Genomic DNA, 23,953 nt, shown 5'->3' with positions numbered 1-23,953 from the left:
AATAATAATACATATATTTATTATTTAATTTTATATAGAACTTGTAAATGACAGCAATGTACAATTCCTTGATCAGGATGATGATGATGATCCTGATACGGAACTCTACCTCACACAACCATTTGCCTGTGGCACTGCCTTTGCTGTCAGTGTACTTGATTCATTAATGTCAACGGTAATATTTATTATTTAATATTTATTTATTATTTACATCAACTATTTAAGATTACAATAATTTATATTTATTTAGACGTATTTTAATCAAAATGCACTGACACTCATACGATCATTGATAACTGGTGGAGCAACACCTGAATTGGAATTGATTCTTGCTGAAGGAGCTGGTTTAAGGGGTGGCTACAGGTAAAATTTAATTTTAAATTAAATTAAATTACAAACTAAAATATATTTATTTAATTTATTATTTGCAGTACTTCAGACAGCTTGGCAAATAGAGATAGATGTCGTGTTGGACAAATATCATTGTATGATGGTCCATTGGCTCAATATGGTGAGGGAGGTAAATACGGTGATCTCTTTGTTGCTGCATTAAAATCATATGGAATGCTGTGCATTGGACTGTACAGGTACAGGTATTGATCATTTATTAACTCGATGGTATTTATTGGATTATCCCACGGTATTTTTATCAAATTTTATTAAAAATTAAATTTAACAAACTAAAATGCAGCAAATCTATCCAAAAGCACTTTTTTGCTATTATTATTATCATTATTATTCACTATTTAATTATTTAATTTTTCTATTTTTATTATTATTTAATTATCGCTGCACAAATATATAAATTTTTCACTATTTTGCATCATTGCCCATAAATTATTGATCACAATTTAATAACATATATCAATTATCAACAATCCGTAAGTTATTTTCCATCCAAAAAATATCATTTTTGACATTGTTTTGTATATATGTAATATGTATTTGTTTGTCATCATGTCATAGTTGTATATATATTTAAAATTTCCTATTATTTATTAGCTATTTTTTTTAGCTTTTAATTATAGTTAAAAAAAAAACCTAATTAGCATAATAATAGCTTAGTTTGTGTCTGCAATTATTGAATGCTCATTAAATCATTTTTATTAATGTATTTTTTGTTTTTTTTTTTTCTCTAAATTCATGAAATTGTAGGTTTCGTGATACAAGCTCATCATGTGATGCTTCATCAAAGCGTTATGTTATTACAAATCCGCCAGATGATTTTACACTATTACCCACTGATCAGGTAATTTATTTATTCAATTTTCCAATAATTTATTATTTTTATTCATTTGTTTGTTCTCTTTTCCACAGGTATTTGTATTAATGCAATTTGATCCTGGTCTTGAGTACAGACCAAACAGAGGTGCAAGAGGAAAGGACGATGCCTCCTGACTGTTGCTGTGTAGCGCCCTAACTGATGGACCTTATTCCTACATTTAAATAATAATCACAGGAAGGCTCTCTTGTTGTCTTGTTATTTATTTATTTAATAATAATAACATGTACATCATAAGACATAGCCAAAAAGGTTCAAGGGCTGCTACACATTGTCTAGTTTTTATTAAATAATAAAAAAAAAAAAACAGTAGTAGTACTTTTTTCATTTTCAAAAAAAGAAAATGTGCACGATAAATGCTCACAATATAATTATAATAAAATTAACAATAATAATAAATTACTAATATTAATAAATTAATTAAATAAATAAATATATCGACGATTCAATTTGAAGAAAACAACAATTGTCCATTTTGTTGAATTCGACGTCAAGTGACAATCCCTGCCTCCGAGTAACTGATGCTGTTTAAATTATTCAAAGAAAAAAAGACTTCAACATTAAGTGTTGAAAGATAATTAGTTTAATAATAATAATAATAATTTAAATATTTTAAAAATTAATAGTTCGCCAAATAATGAACAAAAAATAAAAACTCTTTTACGGTGTGACAATTATTATGTGAAAAATAAATTAATAAACTTTGTTTTTGTGTCAAGTTAAAAAAAAGTGAAATTTTCAAAAATTAAATCAACATGATAATGGCAACAGAACGGAGTGATCGGAACTAATCAATGTAAATCTTCACCTCGTGTGTCTTGTTTTAAATGAGTAAATCAAGCACTTGATTTGTACATATGCGTACGTATTTAAGTACGTTCATGAAAATTATAAATAATTTAACAAAAGAACGCCCTTTTCCACCGAGAATTTGATTATTATTATAAAAAATAAATAAATAACGAAATAAAAAAAAAACATGTATTTATAGTATACATTTAAAAATGTATATGAATATGTCAAATAAAAAAAAAATAAATAAATACCTAATGATAATATTAAATATAAAATAAAAATAGGACATTCTCTCTTTTATATATTTTTGTGAAACTCACGTGTGTATATATACGGACGTACATATTATATAATAATTAAAAATAATTAATCAAGATAAATTGAATATTGACGCGGGTCAGATATTAAGTTAGCTTTAATTTAAATAAATAAAGAGTGTAAAAAAAAAAAAAATAAAAAGACAAAAAAAGAAGAAAAAAAAGTGGCATAAAAATTCTCTAGAGCAACACACACAACACACACACACACAAACACACATACTTAATTATAAAGTGAAAAAAAAAAAAAATTTTTGTTGGACAGTTTTATTAAAAATGTAAAAAATAATTAATAATAATAAAAAAAAAAGATGGTATTTTATCGCGAGTAATAGGTATTGTAATAGGCTTTGAAATAAAAGAAAAAAAAAAAAAAGGAATAAAAGATGTCGAAATGTTAAAGAAAGAATAAAAAAAAATAATAATAACTAGCTGTGGTAGAGATTGCCGTGTTCGTATTTGCATAAATCGTGTATAACTTTTGCTACCGCCGCCAAATTAATAGCTGCTGTTGCAATATCCACGTGCACTGTTCACTGCCATTGCAGTTTGTGTTATCATCGCATATTAGTTGTAAGAAAAAAAAACAATCTTTATATACAAAAAAAAAAAAAAAAAAAGGAAATGATTGAGGCGAGAGGATTCAATTTTTGGCGTACTACTATTACTAAATACTACTACTGCTACTACTGCTACTACTGCTACTACTAGGATTAGTCTCCTGTTGTACGAGATGATAGTATAGATATTTAAAAAAAAAAACCACTGGAACGAAAAAAATAAAATAAATGATAGACTATTATAGATAAATAAATATTGAAATTTGTACAATTGATTGAGCTGACAAGTTGAGAGCTTTGTATCATATAACGAAATGAATTTTAATAATGATTAATCTTGTTGTAAGATGAATCAATATAAATTTAGTCACTAAAGTCTAAAATGATGACAGCCATAACTTTTGAAAATAAAAAATTGTATTTTAATATCCTTCTCGCCTCGATGAGATTATATAAAAAATTTGTGCATCACAATTGTTCACTTAAAAGTTTTAAAAGAATTTAAAAAAAAAAAAAAAGAAAAGCCTTTTGTAGAATATTAGAATGATCGTGACTGCGTTGACAACGCGAGCTAGTTTTTGACTTTGAAAAATTGTTTTTATTTTATTATTACTACTTACTAGTTTGCATACACAATATTTAACATTTTTTAAAATATATAAATTTTTCATATATTTTTTCGTTCGTTCCATAAAAAAGTCTGTCGACTTTGTACTTATTATATTTATATTTATAATACATAACGTCACAATCTGGCTCGTAATGTCTATGAAGAAATAAAAATTATTTACGCACTCTCTTTAATAATTAAATCATGCACTGATAAATCGATTCATTCATATTCTCTTCGTGCCATAATCTATGGTGTAATTAATGCGTGTATGTGTATGATGTATGTGTCTGATGAAAAATTAAATATTGATTTTAAAATAAAATTCAAAAAACAAATTGCAAGCAGGTAACGACTTAAACAAAAAAATAAATAAATAAATAATTAAAATTTAAGAAATTGAAAAATAATAATAATAATAATTTGAAGATAAAAAATAATAATTGGGGTTATACAGCTGTAAAAAATAATTAAAAAAAAGATACCGGCGCGCAGAGCGTTTGCCACCTTCAATGCCTCATTGAACCTCATCTATGACCCTTTTTTATCTGTACATTTACAATTTGTGTACCAATGAGGAACGTTGTTTAATCATGTTGTTGATGTTATTGTTAAAGAATGAGATTCAATATTGTACATAACTATATTCATTATAATTGATGAAATAAATAATTATATACATAAAAAAAAAAATAAAAAAACAAATGAGGTTTTATTTTTCCATTGCCAGATGTAAATCAACATGTTTATTATTTATTTAACCTTTCATAATTTGCTAAAAATAATTTATCAAACATTTTAAAAATTTATTTTTAAATTTAAAAAAATTGTAAAAAATATAAAAAGATAATTTTTCATTTAAATTATTCATTATTTAAAGTTAAATGATTAATATTAGTAATTTCAAAGAGTTGTGTGACACAAATAAAAAACCATATGTTGGATATAATAATATTTTATATTTATTTTTTTTTCAAAAAAAATACAATGATAATTTACAATTGTATTTTTGTTTTTTATTCAGATATTATTCTTGATCCAATCCATTGAGTGGTTGATTTAGTGATGGCAAATGATTATTTTGATCAATCTGTGATGACGTTAATTTTTTTGGCTTTGGTCGTCCAGCCAGAAGTATTGCAGTTTGTTCCTGGAAAAAGGTAAGTAAAAAAAACAAAATAAACAATATAAAATAAATTTAAAAAAATAATTACCATGAATAAATTTGTCGTGTAATTTAATTTTGATATTGTTGTTTCAATGAATGATATTTGAGAATTTGTTTTTTCACGTTTTCCAATTATTGGAGCCATCTGTTGTATTAAATGAAGAAGAAGAAGAAGAAGAAGAAAAAAATAAATATTAAATATAAACATAACACATATTAAAAAAAAAATAAGTATACACAATTGACCTTGAGTGCTGCATCAGCAATTGTTAATAATTGATGAGATATAGTCATAAGAGCAATACCAAAACGACGTGGTGCTGTTGATGCAAGTGCAGCTGTACCATTGACAACATGAACAATTCTTCTTGCTGATTCACGTGTCAATAAAACCAACAATTGTTCAAGTGTTGCTGGACGTGATTGATTTTCTGGTTCGGGTAAACTCAATGATGCCCATAATTGTTTACTTTTTTTAAATGCCATTATTGGATCTGTTGCTATTAATTCAACAACATAAAGTAGTACATGTATACACTCTGTGCCTTGTTCTTTGAGTGCACGTGCCTCAGCCAAAGTACGACGTGTTAATCTTCTTTGTAATTTTCTTGAAAATCTTGCTCCGTGTTTTATTGTTCGTTTGGCTTTACTCACCTCTACTGTATTTGCATCTTGAGAAATATGATGATTTAAAATATTTTTTAAAAATTAGAAATAATAGCCGCAATCAACTAACCTTCTTGAATTTTATCAGATGAATCTTCAGCCGGCAAGTAACGATCAACGTATTTATCAGCATCATTCAATAAACCATCAAGTCTATCAGCAGCAGCATCAGCAGCTTGACTACCAATATGTTTAACGCTGTCTGCTCGTTTTAAAACTGGTCTTACAAACTTGGTATTGACAAAGTCGCGTGTATTCCAATACAGCTATTATTTAAAAATATAAAATATAATGATGATGACGATGATGATGGTCAAAGTATCATTATATAAAAAAAAAATAAAATAAAATAAGTAAGTAGATAGATAGGTAATAAAAATAATAATAATAAAAACTAACAAGTTGTGGTGGTAAATTAATAGCTGGTACACGTTGTTCAACAATATCAATTCCACGGCAAATAATATTGTCTAGTGTTAATAATGGACCATTCAATACCAACATAGCTGGCATTGCTGTTGCTGTTGCATATGCAACTGATTGTTCAGCAGTGTCAAGGCTCCAGTTCATCAATGAATTTGATTGCTTTTAAATTACAACAATTATCATTATTATTATCATTGTAAATGTCTGTTTATTAAATATTATTTACCTTAATTTTGTCATAAACATTTCCAGCAATATGAATGCTACTTTCAAATATTGGAAGACTCGTTATTCTTGCAACAGATTCAAATTGTGGAAAATCTACATGATGATGAATCCGTTTCGTACTTGGTGATATCGTCATTTTTAAAAATATATTCTTCAAATTATAAAATGAAATAGTTAATATTTAATTAAATTATAAATTTCATATCATCACAGTAATAAAATTAATCGGGGTCAACAGTCAACATCAAAGATCAATTTTTATAATGTAATTTATTACATCGTGTTTTTCAACAATTTATTATAAATAATTTTATTGCATTGGTATTAGCAAAAATAAAATAAATTTTACATAACTTTTAAAGAAAAAAAAATATAAATATTAAAATTATTGTGGAATATTTAAAGAAAAAAAAAATGAATAAAAGACATTACCTTTTGTTGAGTCAATTCCACCTGAGTGAATTGATGAGATTATGCAACTAGACAATGACAGTAGATACACAAGATTATTATTTGTAGTTTTTTTTTTTTTTTTTTTATATTTCCAAGTACAAGAGCAGTTTTGCACTGCTTAACAAGTCACACTGTTGACTGTAAGAGTCTGAATATTTTTTACAATTATTTATCTGAATCGTTGTTGACCTCTGACTTGAATGATTAAAGAATTATTTTTTCCTTATTTAATTATTTTTACACTTGATTTTTCTCACATGCAAAGTAATAAATAAATTAAAGTACTTTAATTTATTTCGACTATAATTTATTATAAAAAAGTATTTGTTTTTCTATGCTATATTTTATTTTAATTATTAAAAAATATAAATGATTGTTTGGTAAAATAAAAAATTCTCTTTTTGTAAATATTTGTAAATTTTGATAAGATGAATTAAATAATAATTATTTTTATTAATGAATCATTTTTTATTATTGTTTTTGTTGTTGTATATACATTTTTCATTAACTTGGAATTAATATAATCTCTATATTGATTGGTTGACACATGAAAAAGTAAAAAAAAAAATGTATCTCTTGTTGTGATAAGACTATTATTTATTTTGTGAAAAATATATTATCAATTTAGTCTTATCGTAATAAAGTGCAATCGATATTATAAATATAGGTAGTACCAATTGATAAAGCTTTGACATTACATCTTGACATTTTAATTTTTTTAGTTGTATTATATTGTTTATTAATTTTAATAATATAAATTATAATTTTAATTAAATAATGTTTTCACGAGGCAAATTCATGTTGGCCTTGGAATTTATTTATTTTTACTTAATCGTAAATTGTCAAGCTGGTTAGTCAACTTGACAAGTTTGTTTGTCAACAGACACTTGATGTTATCTTGGCTTATTTTTAAAAATGACATTGTTTTTATTTTTTCAGAATGGAATACACCTCCATTTTTTGGACCAGATCCAACAACAGATGATGTACAATTTAAAGGATATGACCATGTTTCCAAAAGAACCAGGATTAATCTCAAAGAAGAAATTGAACAACCAATCATCATTGCTTCTATAAATTATCAAGGTTCAATATTATCAGTATTATTGAAAAAAAAAAACAAATGTAAATGTATTTTATTTTATTAATTTACTGCAGGTAGTGCAACACCTCAAGTTGGAATTGTCGAAGATGGAAAAAGTAATTTTATGCTTGGTGCCAAATTAATAAAAAATAATTCAAATATATGGAATGTTTGGATAAATGAAAAACAAGATTATGAAACTCCATCAATGCAAAATTACAGATTTTCAATAATAATTGAATATGAAACGTATGTTATTGCACTTAATATAATAAATATTGATGATAATGCACCAGTCATCCAGGCAAATGAACGTAGCTGTGAAATTGAAGAAAATTATTCCGGCAAAACAAATTGTACATATACAATAAGTGATGCTGATGGTTGGATCAATGATGTGTCTATTGAATTTACATCAGTACCAGAAGAAGGTGTAGATAATTTTAAATTAACAAATGGCACTCAATTGAGTGAGTATAAAAAAATAGCAAGACTTGAAATTATAAAACAGCTGGATTTCGAAATAATTCCTGTATATATGCTAATGTTGACTGCAACGGATACAGCAAAAAATAAAGGTACACTTATGAGTGTTGTGCAAGTTATTGATATGCCAGATGAACCACCAAGTTGGACACGAATAACTGCTGCTGAAAATATATTTGAAAAAACAAATCATACATTTACTGTGTCTGCTGTTGATGGTGACATTCAAATAAATGCTGAAATTAATTATAAAATTATTCCTGAAATTGATAATGAAAGTCATTATTTTGAAATTGATGCTAAAAGTGGAATTGTCAAAATTCATCCAATTGATCGTGATACATTGAAAAAAGAAATTTTTAGATTTTCAATTGTTGCATATGAAAAGTTAAATACAACATCAGCTATTGAAGCAAATATTCTTATTATTTTAGAGGATAAAAATGATCATAAACCACAAATAACACCAGATGTACTTAAAATTGATATTAAAGAAGAAACTTACATGTCACTTGAATTTAATGAATCAATTATTGGAATCAATGATCCTGATTTAGCTGAAAATGGTCAATACTCTGTTAAATTAACAGATTCAGAGTACAATTGGAGCTCAGCTTTTTTAATTGTTCCAAATAATGGTTATCAAAGTGGTAATTTTACAATAACAATTATTGATGCATCACTGCTTGATTATGAAGATGAAAATTGGAGAAATATTGAAATAAATATTGTAGCAACTGAAGTTGCAAATCCAAGTCACATTGATACAAGAAAAATTGAAATAAATTTAATAAATTGGAATGATGAAATGCCAATATTTAATAATACAAATGTTAAAGTAGAAATAAAAGAAGATGTAGAAATTAATTTTATAATTGCTGAAATATTTGCAACTGATAGAGACATTGATGACAAAGTAACACATTCAATTGTTGGTCAAAAATTATTAAAAATAAATGAAACAACTGGTGTCATTAAAACAGCACAAAATGATGCATTGGATTATGAATCAATACCTGTTGTTATTGTTCAGGTATTGGCAACTGATCTTGCAAATCATGTTGCATATGCAACACTGACAATTCACGTTATTGATGTCAATGATGTACCACCAAAACTTTATCTTCCAAAACAAATTCCATCACTTCTAGAAGAAGTTGAAAATGGAACTCGTGTTGATGCAATTATAACAGCATCTGATCCAGATACTGAGGCTAAACTTGTATTTAATATTGATTGGAGTAAAACAACAGCTCATAAAAGAAGTGTTTTAGTTAATGAAAGTTATTATCGTCAACATCTTGATATTATAACAGAATATCCAGATAAATTAAATACACGAGAAGCCATTGGAATTATTATTACAAAAGACAGAATTGATTATGAAGCATTTGATGTAATATTTATAACAATTGTCGTGACTGATACAACAACTGTTCACAATGATAATTCAACATTTGCATCATTGACACTAAATATTATTGATTGCAATGATAATTTTCCAATATTTAATAAATTTGAAAATATGAGTGTAAGTGAAAATCAAATAACTGATACATTAATTGGTGCTGTCACAGCAACTGATGCTGATGGACCAGAATTTAATAAAATATCATATGACATTGCTCCAATAAATAATACTGAATCATATTTAATTAAAATTGATTCAACAAGTGGAATTATTAGAGTTGACACTGACAAAGCAATTGATGCTGAAAAATACGAATATATTTATTATAGCATTGTTGCATCTGATGGTGAAAATAATACAACAATGACATTGGCAATATTTGTCATTGATGTTAATGATGAAGAACCTTATCTATCGCCAGATAAAATATTTAATTCAACAATACATATTATGGAAAAGACACCAAATAATACATTGATTTATCAAATTTACAGTCAAGACAATGACAGAACACATCCATTTAATAATGTGTCATATAATTTAAATGCAAATCAATCAGCTGCATTTCATCAGTATTTTAATCTCGATAAATTTTCTGGTTTATTGAGTGTTAATTTACGTGATGGTTATATACTTGATAGAGATTATGGTGCATCTTCATATACACTTAACATCAAACTAAGAGATAATTATCTTGTTGATGATATAACATGGAATACAAATACTTTTGATACAACAATGACAATAATATTAGATGACATTAATGATCAAATACCAGAATTACCAGATCTTGGTGATCCAGCTAAAGTAATTACTGAAAATACAAAAAGAGATAGTTTAATATTGTCAATTGAAGCATCAGATCATGATGATCCAGAGACAGATAATACTAAAATAACATACAAGCTACTTGAACAATATAAAATAATAAATAATCAAGATTCACCATCAGATAATCAGTGTAATAATAATATTGATCCATTTAAACTTGTTAATGAAAATTTAAAACGTGCTCATATATTTGCAAATGATGATTTAAAAGGTTGTTATGGTACGTGGCAAATTAAAGTATATGCACAAGACAAAGGACAAAATCCAGGACCTCTGAATGACACAAAAATATATAATATTAAAATAAGTGATTATAATTATTATGATCCAGTTATTGTTATTCCAGCTCAAGCAGGAAGTGGCATTCCATTGAGTCAAGAACAATCTTTGCATACACAATTAAAAACTTATGATAAACAGTTGTTATCAAATTTCAAAGCTAGTGACAATGACAGTGGTGACAGTGGAAAAGTTACATTTACAATAACAAGTCTTACTGGTGATGATGATGATGATAAATATTTTGATATTATTAATCTTGGTGATAATGAGGCTCAACTTCAATTAAAAAGTTGGCCATCAAATATTGAAGAAAATAATAAATATAAAATAAATTTAATAGCAAGTGATCATGGTGATCCACCAAGAAATTCAACAATTCAAGAACATACAATAATATTTGTCTCAACACAAGGACCAAAATTTAATGATAATCAATGGATGATTTGGATAAAAGAAAATAAAACTGGTCTTAATTATTCACAAAAAATACCAGAAGCATTTGATGATTTGAATGATAATGGTAATTTTGTGCCAATATATTATTTCATTGATGATAAAGCTGGTGATTATGAATATTTTAAAATTGATATGAATACAAGATTATTAACACTTGTTAAAGAATTGGATAGAGAAAAAAAAGACACCATGTGGATTAATATTATAACAACTGCTGATGCAAATGGTCCACCAAGAGATCCACGAGAACAAGCAATTTTAAATATAACAATTATTGTTCTTGATGAAAATGATAATCCACCAATATTTGAAAGTAAATTTTATTCTGGTGGTGTTGCTGTGGAGGATCAAGTTGACAGAGTTATCATGACAATAAAAGCAACTGATGCTGATTTAAATGACACATTGAGTTATACAATAATACCAGAAAGTATGATGACATCAGACAATTCAATTTCAGCTATTAAAAATCCATTTTTACTTGATTCAATAAGTGGTGAATTATTATTAAAATTTTCAGTAACAAGTGAGATGATTGGTTTTTTTAAATTCAATACAACAGTTGTTGATGCAGTTGATCACAGTGATACATCAATAATACAAGTTTATATTGTATCACAAACAAATCGTGTTGTATTTACATTTAAAAATAGTCCAGCAAATGTCAAAGAACAACGTATATTTTTGAAAAATATATTTACCGATTCATTTGGTTATTTATGCAATATTGATGATATTAAAATAAGTGTTGACAATAATAATAATGTACTTGACAATGTTACAACTGTTACAACTCATTTTATTAATTCAAATGATAATTTACCAATTGAATCAGAAACAATTATTCGTTTGTCAAGTGATTTACAAACTGTTACAAGCCTCAAAGCATCATTGCAAGCAAAAAGTTTATATTTGATTGATGTACCAACTGGTAGCTTGACAGACACATCAGATCCACAAGAAAAAATATACTGGTTTTTAGTAACACTTTGTGTATTTTTTAGTTTTAGTACTGTTGTACTTTTATTCATTTATTTTTGGAGAACAAAAATTCTTAGACAAAGACTTGATAAAATGGCACTTGAATGGCAGTCACAAGATCAAAATGAAAAAATAAATAAACCTGTTGTTACACCAGGAACAAATCAATTTTCAATTGTCGGTTCAAATCCAATTTGGAAAATAGATGGTGATGATGATAATAATAGTAAGACAAATGATAATATCATTGATAATATTAGTCAAAGAAGTGGTGATTCTGATCTGATTGGAATTGAAGATAATTTAAATTTTAGCTATTTAAATGATGCATTTAATTTACCGAAAGAATTTAAACCAAGTCAAGTGGTGAGTAGTTAAAATTTATATCAAGTAATGAAAAGAAAAAATTTAATATTATCAATTTAAATTTCAGAATGACAATGTACCACAGACGTATATCAACGCAAAATATTATGAAGACAAATGTTAATTCACTTGTAGTAATTCAAAATTATTATTATTATAATTAATTAATGTATTACATATAAAAAAAAAAAATGTAAAAATAAATAATTATGTAAAAGTTGGCTCGACTATAAATTTGAATTGAAAATTTTAAAAAATACAAATACAGGAAATAAAGGAATTTCATTTATCAAAAAAAGATGTCTGACAAATTGTCATTTTTCCCGCTCATTTATACACGTGGATTTTAAAAATACATTCTATTTTTTATTAATTAATTATTTTTTGATTGATAAATAGTTTTGATAATTTATTTAATTAAATTATGGTTTTAAAATTAAAACGATATAATTATTCGGTAACTTTTAAAATTTCAATATTATTTTTTTAATATCTTTTTTTTTTTTAAGTAAATAATTAATTAATTATTAAAATTAAATTCTGACCCTTTTATAATATTTATATTGTTATTATTGTTGTTATTATTATTGTCTAATGTATTATGATGATGATTGTTAAATAAATAGTTAGAGAGGTTAGGGAGACTTCACGTGTCACACAATGTTGATAAATAAATATATAACCTTTTGATAGACTGATTGTATAATTTTTTCCTAATCTTTATTTTTATATTTCAATTTAGTTTAATCATTTTTTTTTTTTCGAACGTTTACATAATCACTGAAATGTTTTAAAAATATTACCTATCTGTTTTTTTTTTTTTTTTTCGTGCAATAAATTTTTTGTTTTAAAGGGTAAAGTATATTGAATGGTTATTGAAAAAAAAAAAAAAAAAAAATCATAGCATTAATTGCATTATTAATTATTTACAGAAGAAAAAAAATGAACATATCTCGTAGACTTGGAGTGATTGTTGATCGTGCATGTGCCTTAAAAAATACATTATTTACACCAAAATATTTATTTTACACAAATGTTGGTATATCAGTATCACTGTCAGCAGTTGGTGATATTTTGGAGCAACACTATGAGATACTAAAGGTTAATATTTGAATGATATTATGAATGATATTTAATTGATAATAATATTGTTGATATTTAATTACAGAATGAGTGGCCTGAATGGAGTGCAAAAAGAACTCAACACATGGCAATATCTGGTATGACAGTTGGCATAATATGTCATCATTGGTATAGATATCTTGATGCTCGTTTACCAGGAAGAACAATTAATATTGTTATTAAAAAAGTTATTGTTGATCAGCTCATTTGTTCACCATTATACATAGGAGTATTTTTTTTGACACTTGGTATTTTAGAAAATACAAGCTGGCCTGAATTAAAAGCAGAAATTCGTAAAAAAGCATATAAGTTATATGCTGCTGAATGGATTGTTTGGCCACCAGCACAAATTATTAATTTTTATTTTTTACCAACGAGATATCGTGTACTTTATGATAACACAATATCACTTGGTTATGATATTTACACGAGTCAAGTTAAACATTCATAAACGACTAAATAAAATTACTGCACAAATTTAATTTTAATATTTGCTTTTTTTTTTTCTTTTGATAATTTCTGCTGGCGGAATTTAAATAATTATTTAAACTTTGTTTTGTTTTTTTTTTATTTAAATGTATTTACATTTAATAAATTAAAATAGTACAAAAAAATAATAATAAATGACTATATTGACACTGTTTTTTAAAACATTCCATCATAAATACCAATTGGCACTAAAAATGCAATAAATAAAATGAGATTTCTAGCAACTAATTTCCAATCGTTTGGCACAACATAGGCTGTTAAAACTGTTGTTAATCTGTGAATCTAAAAAAATAAAAAAAAAAGCCACCCATAAATTAATGTAATTATAATTAGAGTTTAAAGAAAATAATGATTGATTAATTGAATTACCTCATGACTGGCACATATAAAAATAAATGACGAGACAAGTAAATTTAAAACTGGAAATCTTGGAAGTAGTACAAGAACACCATGTGAATCAGCAGCAAGCCAAACATGTCCTTGACTGACAATTGTCTCTAGACTTATTCGACCAAGACCAGCAAGTAAAACTGAGTATTTACCTCTCAATGCAAGTGTTGAATTTCTCAACACAATATATCCAACAATCTAAAATAAATAAATTAAAAATTAGCTTTGTCAATTAAGAATTTTTGTAAAATTAAATTAATTACCGGTACAAAAACAATATAAGAATGTATTTCTTCACATTCAGCAGCAGACACACATATTAATGTGAATATTGTATAAGCTGCTAGTGAAATAATAGCAAAAAATGGTGCCAATATACTTCCAGGTATATGATCAATCCGTTGAAGTATCAAAAGTCCAGCACCAAATGCAACACCATATGTAACACTGTATCTATCAACTCTCCATCGTGACCACCATTCACTAATATCATCATCAGTTGTTACAAAAAGAGCTTTCCATGGTCTAGTAACAAATACTTTTTCAAAAAAAACCTGTAATAAATTATTTAAATTAATTGACATTATTAATATTAAATCAATCATCATTAATAATTGAATACAAACCTCAGACATGTAGAAAATTGTTATGATAAAAACAAGACTCAATAATTTTAATGACAAGTATAGTAATGCACGAGCAGAGCCATACTCAACAATACTACCAGAATAAACTCTTGGTGGTAACCATGCCAAGATAAATACAATTAAAAACCAAAATGATACAAGTGGTACAAAATGATAAAATTGATATGGTCTATTCATTGAAAAACATAAACAAACTGTCAATAAATTTAATCTAAAAAGTACCTGTAAAAAAATAAATAAAAAAAAACAATATTATTACGATAAATTAAGAGACAATTCAATAAATAGTATGAGAAATAATTTATACCCTTGCAAAACGTATCAATGACACATCACCAGTTTGCCAAAAATAACAAAAATGTCCATAACCAGATAAAAATAAATATGCTGAATTAATAAGACGTATATGCATATAAATTGGTAATACATTTTTGGCACCAGTAACATGATAAATAAGTACAACAGCTTGCATTAATCCACGCCATTCATCTGTTTGTTCACGATTTAATGCTCTTGGTCCACGTTCACAATCTTCAGTAAAAAATAAACCAAGTGCAAGTATATAACCAAGTGGTAGCCAAAAACTAAATTCACTGTAATATTTATTTTCTTTCATGAAAAAATTTGTTCTATCACATAAATAAAAATATGATAATATTGCTGAAAATATTGCAATTGATGTTATCAGTGTATTGAAATTTTGTGATGATTGAATTGGTAATTGTTGTGCTTCTTCATCATCATCACCATCATTATTATTATTATTATTTTGTAATATTTGTAAATTAGTATTTTCTTGTTGTCCCTCTTCTTCTTGTTCTTGCTCATCTTCCTCATTTCCTCCAATTTCTTGAGGATTATTATTGCTTTCAGTAATTCTTGTATAAAAAAAATCATATCTATTGAATATTTTTCTGTACAAACAAATACATAAACCAATTGAAATAAAAATAATTAATGTTACTAGAGTAAATAATTGTAGTGTTGTTGCTGCCTCTGGGCTGCTGCAACATGTACCATCACCAAAATTCATGTAATCATTGCAATGACTGTTTAATAATATTTGTATTTTATGTCTTATTGAATGTGGACTTGCTAAATAACCATCTGGACTTTGTTCAAGTACACCTTCACCAATTAATCTACTACTTTCCCAAATATGTACACCATTGTGTGATAAAATTTCATTTGCAACACGATTACATATATTTATTTGGCTATTATCAATATTTGTCAAATGTGGTGGTAGTGTTTCTTTGATAACTGGATCTTGCATCATCCAAATAAATAGTGTACCTTTTTTATTCAACTTTTCAGCTGGTTGAATAATCTTGACAATTTCTGTGCTATATTCATTGTACAAAATATCATCACTTGAATTATAAGCCAGTATGTCATGTGCAGCAGCACCAGCAACAATCATTGACGGTACATTATCATCATCAACATCATTATCCATCCATTTTTTAAAATCATTAACCATGTCATCATTGACTCTTGGCCTCCATAAAAATTCAACCTTCAATCCCAACTGGATATCATTAAAATTAAGATCAACTTTTGGTGAAAAATCAATTGGATCAGAGTATGTTTTACCGTCAATTGTAAATTGAGCAACAAATGATTTGTACAATTGATGAATCCTCGTATCACCAACAAATACAAAATTATTTTTATGTCCCATAAATGCACGATAACGTAGACATCTTCTGCTGTCAGTTTGTGTATATCTGTGCATCATACATCCATATGGTTGCCATTCTTTATCACCCTTGTAACGACCTTCCTCCAATAGCCACTTGCAAGAATCACTTCCTAAATTTATTACAACACAAAAACCATTAATTGATGTTATTTAATTATTCAATTGATTCATTTATATTTACCATATATGAGATGTATAAGTCCATGATAAAATATAAAACAAGCAACAAGTAAAGCTGCTAATTTTTTTGCACTTGCTACTGTTATTAAACTTATAAAATGTTCGGCGGCCGTCATGGAGTCTATTTGTGTTTCATTTCATTATCAATACATGATGTTGTTGATGATGTTGATAATAATAACAATGACAATTTAAAATATTAAATATTATGAATTTTATTTAATTTAAATTTTTGTTAAAATAATTTAGTAAATATTATTTGTTATTAAATATTGATTGTTGTTATTTGTTGTCAATTTTTTTTTTTGTCTGTCTCTATGTATATGTAGGTTAGGTTATGTCATCTGATGTTTTTGCTGCTGCCACATGACTATTTATTTATTATTTTTTTTTTTTTTGACAGCAAGTGTAAACATAAATATCAGATCAAAAGTCAAAACAATCACAACATTAGCATGGACAATAATTAAGAGTGTCTCTTTGTAAATTTAATAATACATTAGTATAAATATATAAATATAAAAGACTTTGTTTATAATTAAATAATGAATTTCCAATTATTCATCAGGTTTATATAAATTTAATTGATGTTTTAAATCATTCATTGTTGCATCAGGATAAATATCACTACGTTCTTTGAGTAATTCATAAATTGCAGCCAATGATTCCAGCTCTGATCTAAAATTTAAATTATTTAATTTACTTTTATTGTTAATAAATGATAATATAAATTGTTTAAAATTTTATTTACTTTTTTTCTTGTGTTAATTGTTCATTAGTTAAATCTGGTGGAATATAAGATTTTAATTTTGCTCGTTTATAACGAGCCTGAAGTCCTGGCTCGTTTGATGACCAGTCATTTTCATCTTCATCATCTTGCTTCTGTTGAATTATTATTATTATTATTTAATTTAACATCTAGATAAATTAAAATAAATTGATTGAAACCTTTTTATTTTCAACTGGATCCACTGATGATTGTAATTTTTTATTAACAATTATTGTTAATATCAAAACAATAAATGTTGTTATCACACAACCAGCATAATACAATGAAAAATAATTAAAATGACTAAAAAAATCATAAATCATTTTTGAAATTAATTAATATTCATTGGTCGTAATATATTGTTTAATAGATTAATCAAAAAGGTTATGTTAAATTGAGCTCCAATTTATTTATAACGTCATATGATTACGCATCAATATATATATTATATATCTATACATTTACTTTACCTATACATGTACAAAAAAAAAAGAATCTCTTCTTTTTTTTGCAGATAAAAATACTTGCAAAGTTTTTTTTTTAAATTCATCAATGAAAAAAAAAACAACTCATGATGTATAATTTATAAAAATTTATATATATTTTAGAAAAAACTTATTAATATTTTTTAACAAATTTATCAAGGTACCAATTGTGATGTTTCATTGTTGCCAAAATACCATCATCTAGACTGACATTATCTTTTGCTCCAAAATTATCAAGTGGTTGTCCAGTTAATGAAGTAACACTACCACCCATTGCACTGTAACAAAAAAATTACATAAAATATAATTAATTAATTAATTATGAATAGTTGATAATAATAATTGATTATATTTACGTTATTATTGCAGCCCCAGCACAAATGTCCCATTTTTTAATAAGTGTATTGTGTACATATGCTGTTGCATTACCAGATATAACTTCAAGTGCTTTATAACCAGCACCAGCAGCTGATATTATTTTGACATTATCACCAATAGCATTTTTAGATATGTTATTAATTTCACCAGCATGTGATCTTGATACAATTAATATTGGTTTAACAACACCACCATCATCATCATCATTATCATCATTGACAATACTATTTTTAATTGCTGCTAAATTTTTGGAATAACCATGCTCTGGCCAAGCCCAGTATGTATCATCAGATGTACCAAATGGCTTATGAATAATTCCAATAATTGGCACACCTTTTATTGCAATACAAACCATTGTTGTAACATAATTTAATAAATTTTCAGTAAATTCTTTAGTTGCATCAAGTGGATCAATCCAAACAGTTATATCATCTGGATCAATTGACGTATCATAGTAACCATCAACATCATCATCAAATACAATTGTTTCTTCAGCAATTATTGCATCTGATGATGATAATACATCATCACAATTTTTTTTACTCTCTTCAGATATAATATTTATTGTTGGAAACATTGTTTGTAAATAATTATACATTGCACAATGTGATTTGTAATCGGCAATTGTAACTGGATCATCAATGCCTTCTTTTGTTTTACCTTTTATTTCGATATTTATATTTTTATAATTATTATGAACATCAGCTATTTCAATACCACCAAGTTTTGATGCTTTTATTGAACTTTTTAATAATGAACGTAGTGATACAAATTTTTGTTTATTATTAAATCTTGATGACAAGTATGATACTTCACGTATTGCATAAATATAAAATAATATAAATAATATTATACTTATGCCAATGGCATATCTATGGATCCTCACACTGCTACCAATTTTAATTGTCATTTTATTTGTTTTAATTGTACGTATTATATTGTAGTAATTTATTTATATGGATTTTTTTTTTAATTAATTCAAGTTACCATTATATACCTAATTTATACCCATGTGGATGATGATTTAAAGCAACGTGTTTATTGTTGATAAAATGATAAGACAAATTATTATCATCAATCACAAACAACAAGTGTTATTTTATTATTTACAATTATTCTTTTTTCTCTCAGCTGTCTTAGACTTAAACTATTTTAGAAAAGAACAATTGAAAAAAATCCATGTTGATAATATTCTTGTTTAAAATTTAAATTAATAATTTATTTTTATTTATTTTTATTTGTTTAATTTATTTTTATTTGTTATTTTGACAGTGTGATGATGATGATGTCATATAATCGAATTGAAAAAAATATAAATTGATTTTCAACCAACTTCAGGCTATTTTCATCTTTGTTTTTATTTACATCTTGCAATTCGCGGGCAATTTGATATATTTTTTAAAAAAAGAAGCACAAGTAAAGTAAGATTATTAATTATAAAAAAAATATATTCATTATTATTACAATTAGATTTATATTTAAAATATTATTAGGTATCATTTAGAAAAAAAATAAAAACATATGTATCAAGTTGTTGCCTTAACCTAGTTAAACATGATGATGGTCTAGTTTAACAATTAAATAACAACAATTTATATTTAACATATCACTTGTGGAAATGAAAAGTTTGATAAATATTTTTTTACATTTCCGTTTTTGATATACATAAAAATTGTTTGACACATATTGATTATATAAATAAAAATGTTTTTCAGGTCAGTCATCATTGTATCATCATCAACAGACAACAACACAGAGTCAATAACAATTTAATGACACAGATAACATTTGTGTCTTGTCATCAAAATCTACGTGAACTTCTAGCCAGTCGTTGTTATAATTTTTTAAAATAATTTATCTAAACATGAGCAGTGAAAATAAACTTGTTGCTAAACCATTTAAAAGTCTTGATGAACTTTACACTGGTATAGAACATCTAGAGCCTTGGTTTGACATTGTTAAACTTCGTGAATCAACAGAGTATGTATACTCTGGACAAGAACTGGATAAAAATATAACAAGACTTGCTAAATTAACACGTGATAGATTGCCAAGAACTCTCGTTTGTCATGACATGAAAGGAGGCTATCTTGAAGACAAATACATTGATGGATCAGATGATTCAGAGTCTTATTCATTTTATCACTGGAGTGTTATTGATGTGTTTATTTACTTTAGTCATCATATGATTACAATACCACCATATGGCTGGATCAATGTCGCTCATAAACATGGAGTCAAAGTTCTTGGTACCATTATAACTGAACACACTGATGGTGAAAGTATATGGGATAATATTTTATCATCTTATGATGAAACTAAACGTTTTGCTGATGCATTAATAACACTTGCTAAATTTTATAATTTTGAAGGATGGCTATTGAATATAGAAAATAAAATAAAACCAAATGATGTTGATAAATTAATTAATTTTGTTAGATATTTAACTGACTCAATTCATCGTGAAATTAAAGATTCAGAAATTATTTGGTATGACAGTGTGACAAATGAAGGACAATTAAAATGGCAAAATGAATTAAATGATAAAAATGAGTAAGTTTATAATTTTAAATTAATAAAAATAAATAATTTTAATAGCTGGTATTTTTAAATATAATTGCAGAGAATATTTTAATTGTTGTGATGGTATATTTCTTAATTACAATTGGACTGATGGATCATTAGAACGAAGCAAGAATTTAGCTTCATTGAGAAATCGTGTTAGAGATGTGTGGGTTGGCATTGATGTATGGGGAAGAGGAAATCCTGGAGGTGGTGGATTAAATTCCATATATGTAAGCCATTCAAATTATCATCATAAATTATTACTAGAAATTTATTGTTTGTTTTTTGTTTTGTTTTGTCTAAATAAAGGCACTGGAAAAAATTAGAAAATATGATTTATCAGCAGCAATATTTGCACCAGGCTGGACACATGAAAATTTTGGAGCATCAACATTTGATAAATTAGAAATTATATTCTGGGCGCAATTGGCAAGACATTTGTACGTTCATGTGCCAATTTATGATAATGAAATGATTGTTACATCATTTTGTCATGGAGTTGGGCGTAAATATTGTCGTGATGGTGTTGTAAGTTTAATATTTATTTAGCTACATCAATGAATAATAAATTAATAATATTTTTTAATTTTTCATTAAAGTGCAATTTGGAAAAGCCATTTTATAATTTAAGCCTGCAAAATATACAAAATTCTGTGCCAGTAATGTATTTAAAATTTGTATCGATAAATATACCAACAGATGAAGAAAATAAATTAAAACAAGATATTGAAAAAATATATGAAACAATTGAAGAGATTATAAAAATTAGAGGTAATAAAATTACATTCGAGGCCAAGGAACATGGTGAATTACCAAATAATATAAAATTTGTTGATAAGGCATCATTTAATGGTGGTGGATGTCTTGAATTGGATACCACTGATGTCAACAATTACCACAGGTAATAAATATTTAATATGTAAATAAATATCTAAATGAAATTGATTGATTAATATTAATTTTAATTTTCACAAATAGATTACTGTTAATTCATTTTGAATTTGAAACAGACATTCAAATAATTGTGACACACAGAGAAAGTGAAGATGAACCTGAAGAGCCAGTTGGCAAAAAAAAAATTGGGCCGACTCTCGTTTTAATAAATGAAACTTCAACAAGTTATATCGAGTCAAACACGACATTTGAACTGGATACAAAGTGGAGAGAAAGGTAACATTTAACAAGCAATTCTGTCAATCATATATTTTTTTTAATATTATTATTTATTTATTTATTTATTTTAGTTATTATATTGCCAACATGAGGACAATCACAGAGATTGGATTGTCATTGCAATCAAAAGGAAAGCACTATCTTGGTCAAATTAAAATTCATCCTTTGACAAATATACTTGGCCTGTCAAGTTAAATAAATACAAATTAATTTTCCATACTATATCTTTTGTTGAATAATTTTTATAAAAAATACAAATAATAAATTTCAATTAAAAAAAAAATGCTATATAATGACTATAGAAAAAAATCATAAAACAAATAGTGAAAGGAAAAGTGATGAGGCGTCTGATGTCAATGATCATTCAACCTACTGTATTTTTATTTTATTTACTTTTTTTATTAATATTTGAATAGATATAAAAAAAGAAAATAAAAAAATATACATAGATTAGCATTTGGATAGCAATAAATTTCTCAATCTTTCAAGATAATTGACAATAATTTAACACGCAAACAAATGTGGTTTCATCAAGGGTAAATAACTAGCAACATTCTTTAACTTTAATTATTATTTACATGTCACAACTTGTCACTTCTACACAAGGCCAAATATAGTTTATTAAATAAAAAATATTAGAAAAAAAAAAAAAGTACATAAACAACATTGCAAAAATAAGAAAACAAGTGAAAATGGTTAAACAGAATGTGACTCTTGATATATTTTCACTTTTGAGATGTACTTTTAATTATATAAAATTATATAGAAAAATTATAAATACAATATGTTAATAAACACTTTTACATTTAGCATATTAATACGTGATTAAATATTATAAATTATAATATTAACAATTGATTGTTGTTAATGTCAATTGACATGTGCAATTTGCAAAATAGTTTAAAAACTTTCACCATTACGATACAATATTTAAGTACGTCGTATGAATTATTTAGCAAAATAAATATATATCGATTATGTGTCAAAAATTACATGCGGAATGTCTATCCGGTATACTCGATTAATAACAAATACAAAACTTTCTAATATCACCTAAAATATTATTAATATCAATAAAAAATAATAATTGTAAATTAAAATTTATTTTTTTTTTTAATAGAAATAATAAATAAAAATAAATTAAACAAGCTTTTCTTTTTCCGGAACTAAAAAAAATATATCTGCGTGACGAAACACCTGTCACATAATAATGTGAATGAAAAAAAGAAAAAAAAAAAAATTATAATTTAATATAAAAAATAAATTAACGTGACTGATTGATTTAAATATGAGGAAAAAAAAAAATGAAAACCACTGAATTTTGGTTATTTTGAAATTTAATAGAATTTATATGCTAAATAAATAATAAAAAAATAAACAAATATATCAACAACAAGTGGTATGCAGGTATATAATATAAAGTGGCTCAGATGTTTTTGTAGAAAGGCAGAGAAACCTCTGGAAATATTTTAAAATATCTTGAATTGTAAAATCACTAAGCGCGAGAGAAAAATAATATTTTAAATTTCACAATATGTTTATTTTTATTGAAAATCATATATATTTAAATAAACCATAAACGAAAAAAATAATTAATAATAATTATTACGTAAATAAATAATTAAATAATAAATTTATTAATAAACAA

At 25.7% G+C, this 23,953-nt stretch overlaps 7 protein-coding genes across 20 annotated transcripts in view; 4 read left to right on the top strand and 3 right to left on the bottom strand.

Annotated features, from left to right (window-relative positions):
• LOC122850235 (calcium-activated potassium channel slowpoke) overlaps positions 1-3,803 on the top strand; it is a 43,102-nt gene extending 39,299 nt beyond the window's left edge. For 7 of the 13 annotated variants that reach the window (XM_044149349.1, XM_044149346.1, XM_044149350.1 and 4 more), the window contains 5 exons: positions 39-175; positions 251-363; positions 432-587; positions 1,156-1,249; positions 1,318-3,803. In XM_044149349.1, coding sequence (XP_044005284.1) covers positions 39-175; positions 251-363; positions 432-587; positions 1,156-1,249; positions 1,318-1,398 — 581 coding nt within the window. In that variant the 3' untranslated portion in view covers positions 1,399-3,803. Of the gene's footprint in view, positions 1-38; positions 176-250; positions 364-431; positions 594-1,155; positions 1,250-1,317 lie in introns of all 13 variants that reach the window. The other 6 variants (XM_044149345.1, XM_044149339.1, XM_044149337.1 and 3 more) reach the window with 1 other exon arrangement.
• Positions 3,804-4,500: 697 nt separating this feature from the next.
• On the bottom strand, positions 4,501-7,022 carry LOC122850278 (lipid storage droplets surface-binding protein 1). Its single transcript, XM_044149424.1, has 7 exons — positions 6,485-7,022; positions 6,051-6,203; positions 5,798-5,983; positions 5,469-5,664; positions 4,979-5,403; positions 4,779-4,877; positions 4,501-4,714 (listed from the first exon to the last, which is right to left on the bottom strand). Exons 2-7 carry the CDS (start codon positions 6,186-6,188, stop codon positions 4,592-4,594), a joined length of 1,167 nt encoding a protein of 388 aa, XP_044005359.1. The 5' UTR covers positions 6,189-6,203; positions 6,485-7,022; the 3' UTR covers positions 4,501-4,591.
• An 87-nt stretch (positions 7,023-7,109) lies between these two features.
• LOC122850229 (protocadherin Fat 1-like) lies at positions 7,110-12,701 on the top strand. Of its 2 annotated transcripts, none has more exons than XM_044149325.1 (4): positions 7,110-7,172; positions 7,445-7,591; positions 7,664-12,402; positions 12,470-12,700. In XM_044149325.1, the coding sequence occupies exons 3-4, from the start codon at positions 7,714-7,716 to the stop codon at positions 12,524-12,526; spliced, it is 4,746 nt and encodes a 1,581-aa protein (XP_044005260.1). In that variant the 5' UTR covers positions 7,110-7,172; positions 7,445-7,591; positions 7,664-7,713; the 3' UTR covers positions 12,527-12,700. The 2 variants fall into 2 exon arrangements, with proteins under 2 accessions (XP_044005260.1, XP_044005259.1); XM_044149324.1 differs by having other exon boundaries at positions 7,162-7,355; positions 12,470-12,701.
• A 444-nt stretch (positions 12,702-13,145) lies between these two features.
• Positions 13,146-14,148, top strand: LOC122850299 (mpv17-like protein 2). The gene is made up of 3 exons (XM_044149460.1): positions 13,146-13,256; positions 13,335-13,503; positions 13,571-14,148. Exons 2-3 carry the CDS (start codon positions 13,345-13,347, stop codon positions 13,973-13,975), a joined length of 564 nt encoding a protein of 187 aa, XP_044005395.1. The 5' UTR covers positions 13,146-13,256; positions 13,335-13,344; the 3' UTR covers positions 13,976-14,148.
• LOC122850242 (N-acetylneuraminate 9-O-acetyltransferase) lies at positions 14,075-18,121 on the bottom strand. Its single transcript, XM_044149358.1, has 8 exons — positions 17,884-18,121; positions 17,687-17,817; positions 16,937-17,613; positions 15,358-16,865; positions 15,030-15,272; positions 14,667-14,957; positions 14,383-14,601; positions 14,075-14,295 (listed from the first exon to the last, which is right to left on the bottom strand). Exons 3-8 carry the CDS (start codon positions 17,049-17,051, stop codon positions 14,170-14,172), a joined length of 2,502 nt encoding a protein of 833 aa, XP_044005293.1. The 5' UTR covers positions 17,052-17,613; positions 17,687-17,817; positions 17,884-18,121; the 3' UTR covers positions 14,075-14,169.
• LOC122850708 (putative inositol monophosphatase 3) lies at positions 17,493-19,579 on the bottom strand. The gene is made up of 7 exons (XM_044149842.1): positions 19,576-19,579; positions 19,171-19,299; positions 18,793-19,074; positions 18,546-18,657; positions 18,338-18,467; positions 17,687-17,817; positions 17,493-17,613 (listed from the first exon to the last, which is right to left on the bottom strand). Exons 1-7 carry the CDS (start codon positions 19,577-19,579, stop codon positions 17,493-17,495), a joined length of 909 nt encoding a protein of 302 aa, XP_044005777.1.
• Positions 19,580-20,060: 481 nt separating this feature from the next.
• On the top strand, positions 20,061-23,617 carry LOC122850260 (cytosolic endo-beta-N-acetylglucosaminidase). Its single transcript, XM_044149390.1, has 7 exons — positions 20,061-20,192; positions 20,283-21,120; positions 21,191-21,362; positions 21,442-21,660; positions 21,732-22,033; positions 22,111-22,302; positions 22,377-23,617. Exons 2-7 carry the CDS (start codon positions 20,432-20,434, stop codon positions 22,498-22,500), a joined length of 1,698 nt encoding a protein of 565 aa, XP_044005325.1. The 5' UTR covers positions 20,061-20,192; positions 20,283-20,431; the 3' UTR covers positions 22,501-23,617.
• The last annotated feature ends 336 nt before the right edge of the window (positions 23,618-23,953 follow it).

The sequence above is a fragment of the Aphidius gifuensis genome, linkage group LG2 (assembly GCF_014905175.1).
Source record: "Aphidius gifuensis isolate YNYX2018 linkage group LG2, ASM1490517v1, whole genome shotgun sequence".
Lineage (NCBI taxonomy): Eukaryota > Metazoa > Arthropoda > Insecta > Hymenoptera > Braconidae > Aphidius > Aphidius gifuensis.
Note: the sequence above shows the minus strand (reverse complement) of the source record. Positions and strands in the feature narration are given on the sequence as shown.

What these genes read in the sequence shown, in the direction of transcription:
- LOC122850278 (XM_044149424.1), bottom strand. Translation starts at nt 6,188, where the DNA reads ATGACGATATCACCAAGTACGAAACGGATTCATCATCATGTAGATTTT. An exon ending in ATGTTTATGACAAAATTAAG is followed by an intron (nt 5,984 to 6,050) that starts GTAAATAATATT and finishes GTAATTTAAAAG; the next exon opens with CAATCAAATTCATTGATGAA. An exon ending in TTGCTGATGCAGCACTCAAG is followed by an intron (nt 4,878 to 4,978) that starts GTCAATTGTGTA and finishes TTAATACAACAG; the next exon opens with ATGGCTCCAATAATTGGAAA.
- LOC122850229 (XM_044149324.1), top strand. Translation starts at nt 7,283, where the DNA reads ATGTTTTCACGAGGCAAATTCATGTTGGCCTTGGAATTTATTTATTTT. An exon ending in AATCGTAAATTGTCAAGCTG is followed by an intron (nt 7,356 to 7,444) that starts GTTAGTCAACTT and finishes TTATTTTTTCAG; the next exon opens with AATGGAATACACCTCCATTT. An exon ending in TGCTTCTATAAATTATCAAG is followed by an intron (nt 7,592 to 7,663) that starts GTTCAATATTAT and finishes AATTTACTGCAG; the next exon opens with GTAGTGCAACACCTCAAGTT.
- LOC122850299 (XM_044149460.1), top strand. Translation starts at nt 13,345, where the DNA reads ATGAACATATCTCGTAGACTTGGAGTGATTGTTGATCGTGCATGTGCC. An exon ending in AACACTATGAGATACTAAAG is followed by an intron (nt 13,504 to 13,570) that starts GTTAATATTTGA and finishes ATTTAATTACAG; the next exon opens with AATGAGTGGCCTGAATGGAG.
- LOC122850242 (XM_044149358.1), bottom strand. Translation starts at nt 17,051, where the DNA reads ATGACGGCCGCCGAACATTTTATAAGTTTAATAACAGTAGCAAGTGCA. An exon ending in CATTGATACGTTTTGCAAGG is followed by an intron (nt 15,273 to 15,357) that starts GTATAAATTATT and finishes ATTTTTTTACAG; the next exon opens with GTACTTTTTAGATTAAATTT. An exon ending in CTTATATTGTTTTTGTACCG is followed by an intron (nt 14,602 to 14,666) that starts GTAATTAATTTA and finishes TATTTATTTTAG; the next exon opens with ATTGTTGGATATATTGTGTT.
- LOC122850708 (XM_044149842.1), bottom strand. An exon ending in TTTAGCAGCAATTAAAAATA is followed by an intron (nt 18,658 to 18,792) that starts GTATTGTCAATG and finishes AAATAATATCAG; the next exon opens with CTGCTGGTGCTGGTTATAAA. An exon ending in ATTGGTACCTTGATAAATTT is followed by an intron (nt 17,818 to 18,337) that starts GTTAAAAAATAT and finishes ATAATTCAACAG; the next exon opens with AAGCAAGATGATGAAGATGA.
- LOC122850260 (XM_044149390.1), top strand. Translation starts at nt 20,432, where the DNA reads ATGAGCAGTGAAAATAAACTTGTTGCTAAACCATTTAAAAGTCTTGAT. An exon ending in GATGTCAACAATTACCACAG is followed by an intron (nt 22,034 to 22,110) that starts GTAATAAATATT and finishes TTTCACAAATAG; the next exon opens with ATTACTGTTAATTCATTTTG. An exon ending in GATACAAAGTGGAGAGAAAG is followed by an intron (nt 22,303 to 22,376) that starts GTAACATTTAAC and finishes TATTTATTTTAG; the next exon opens with TTATTATATTGCCAACATGA.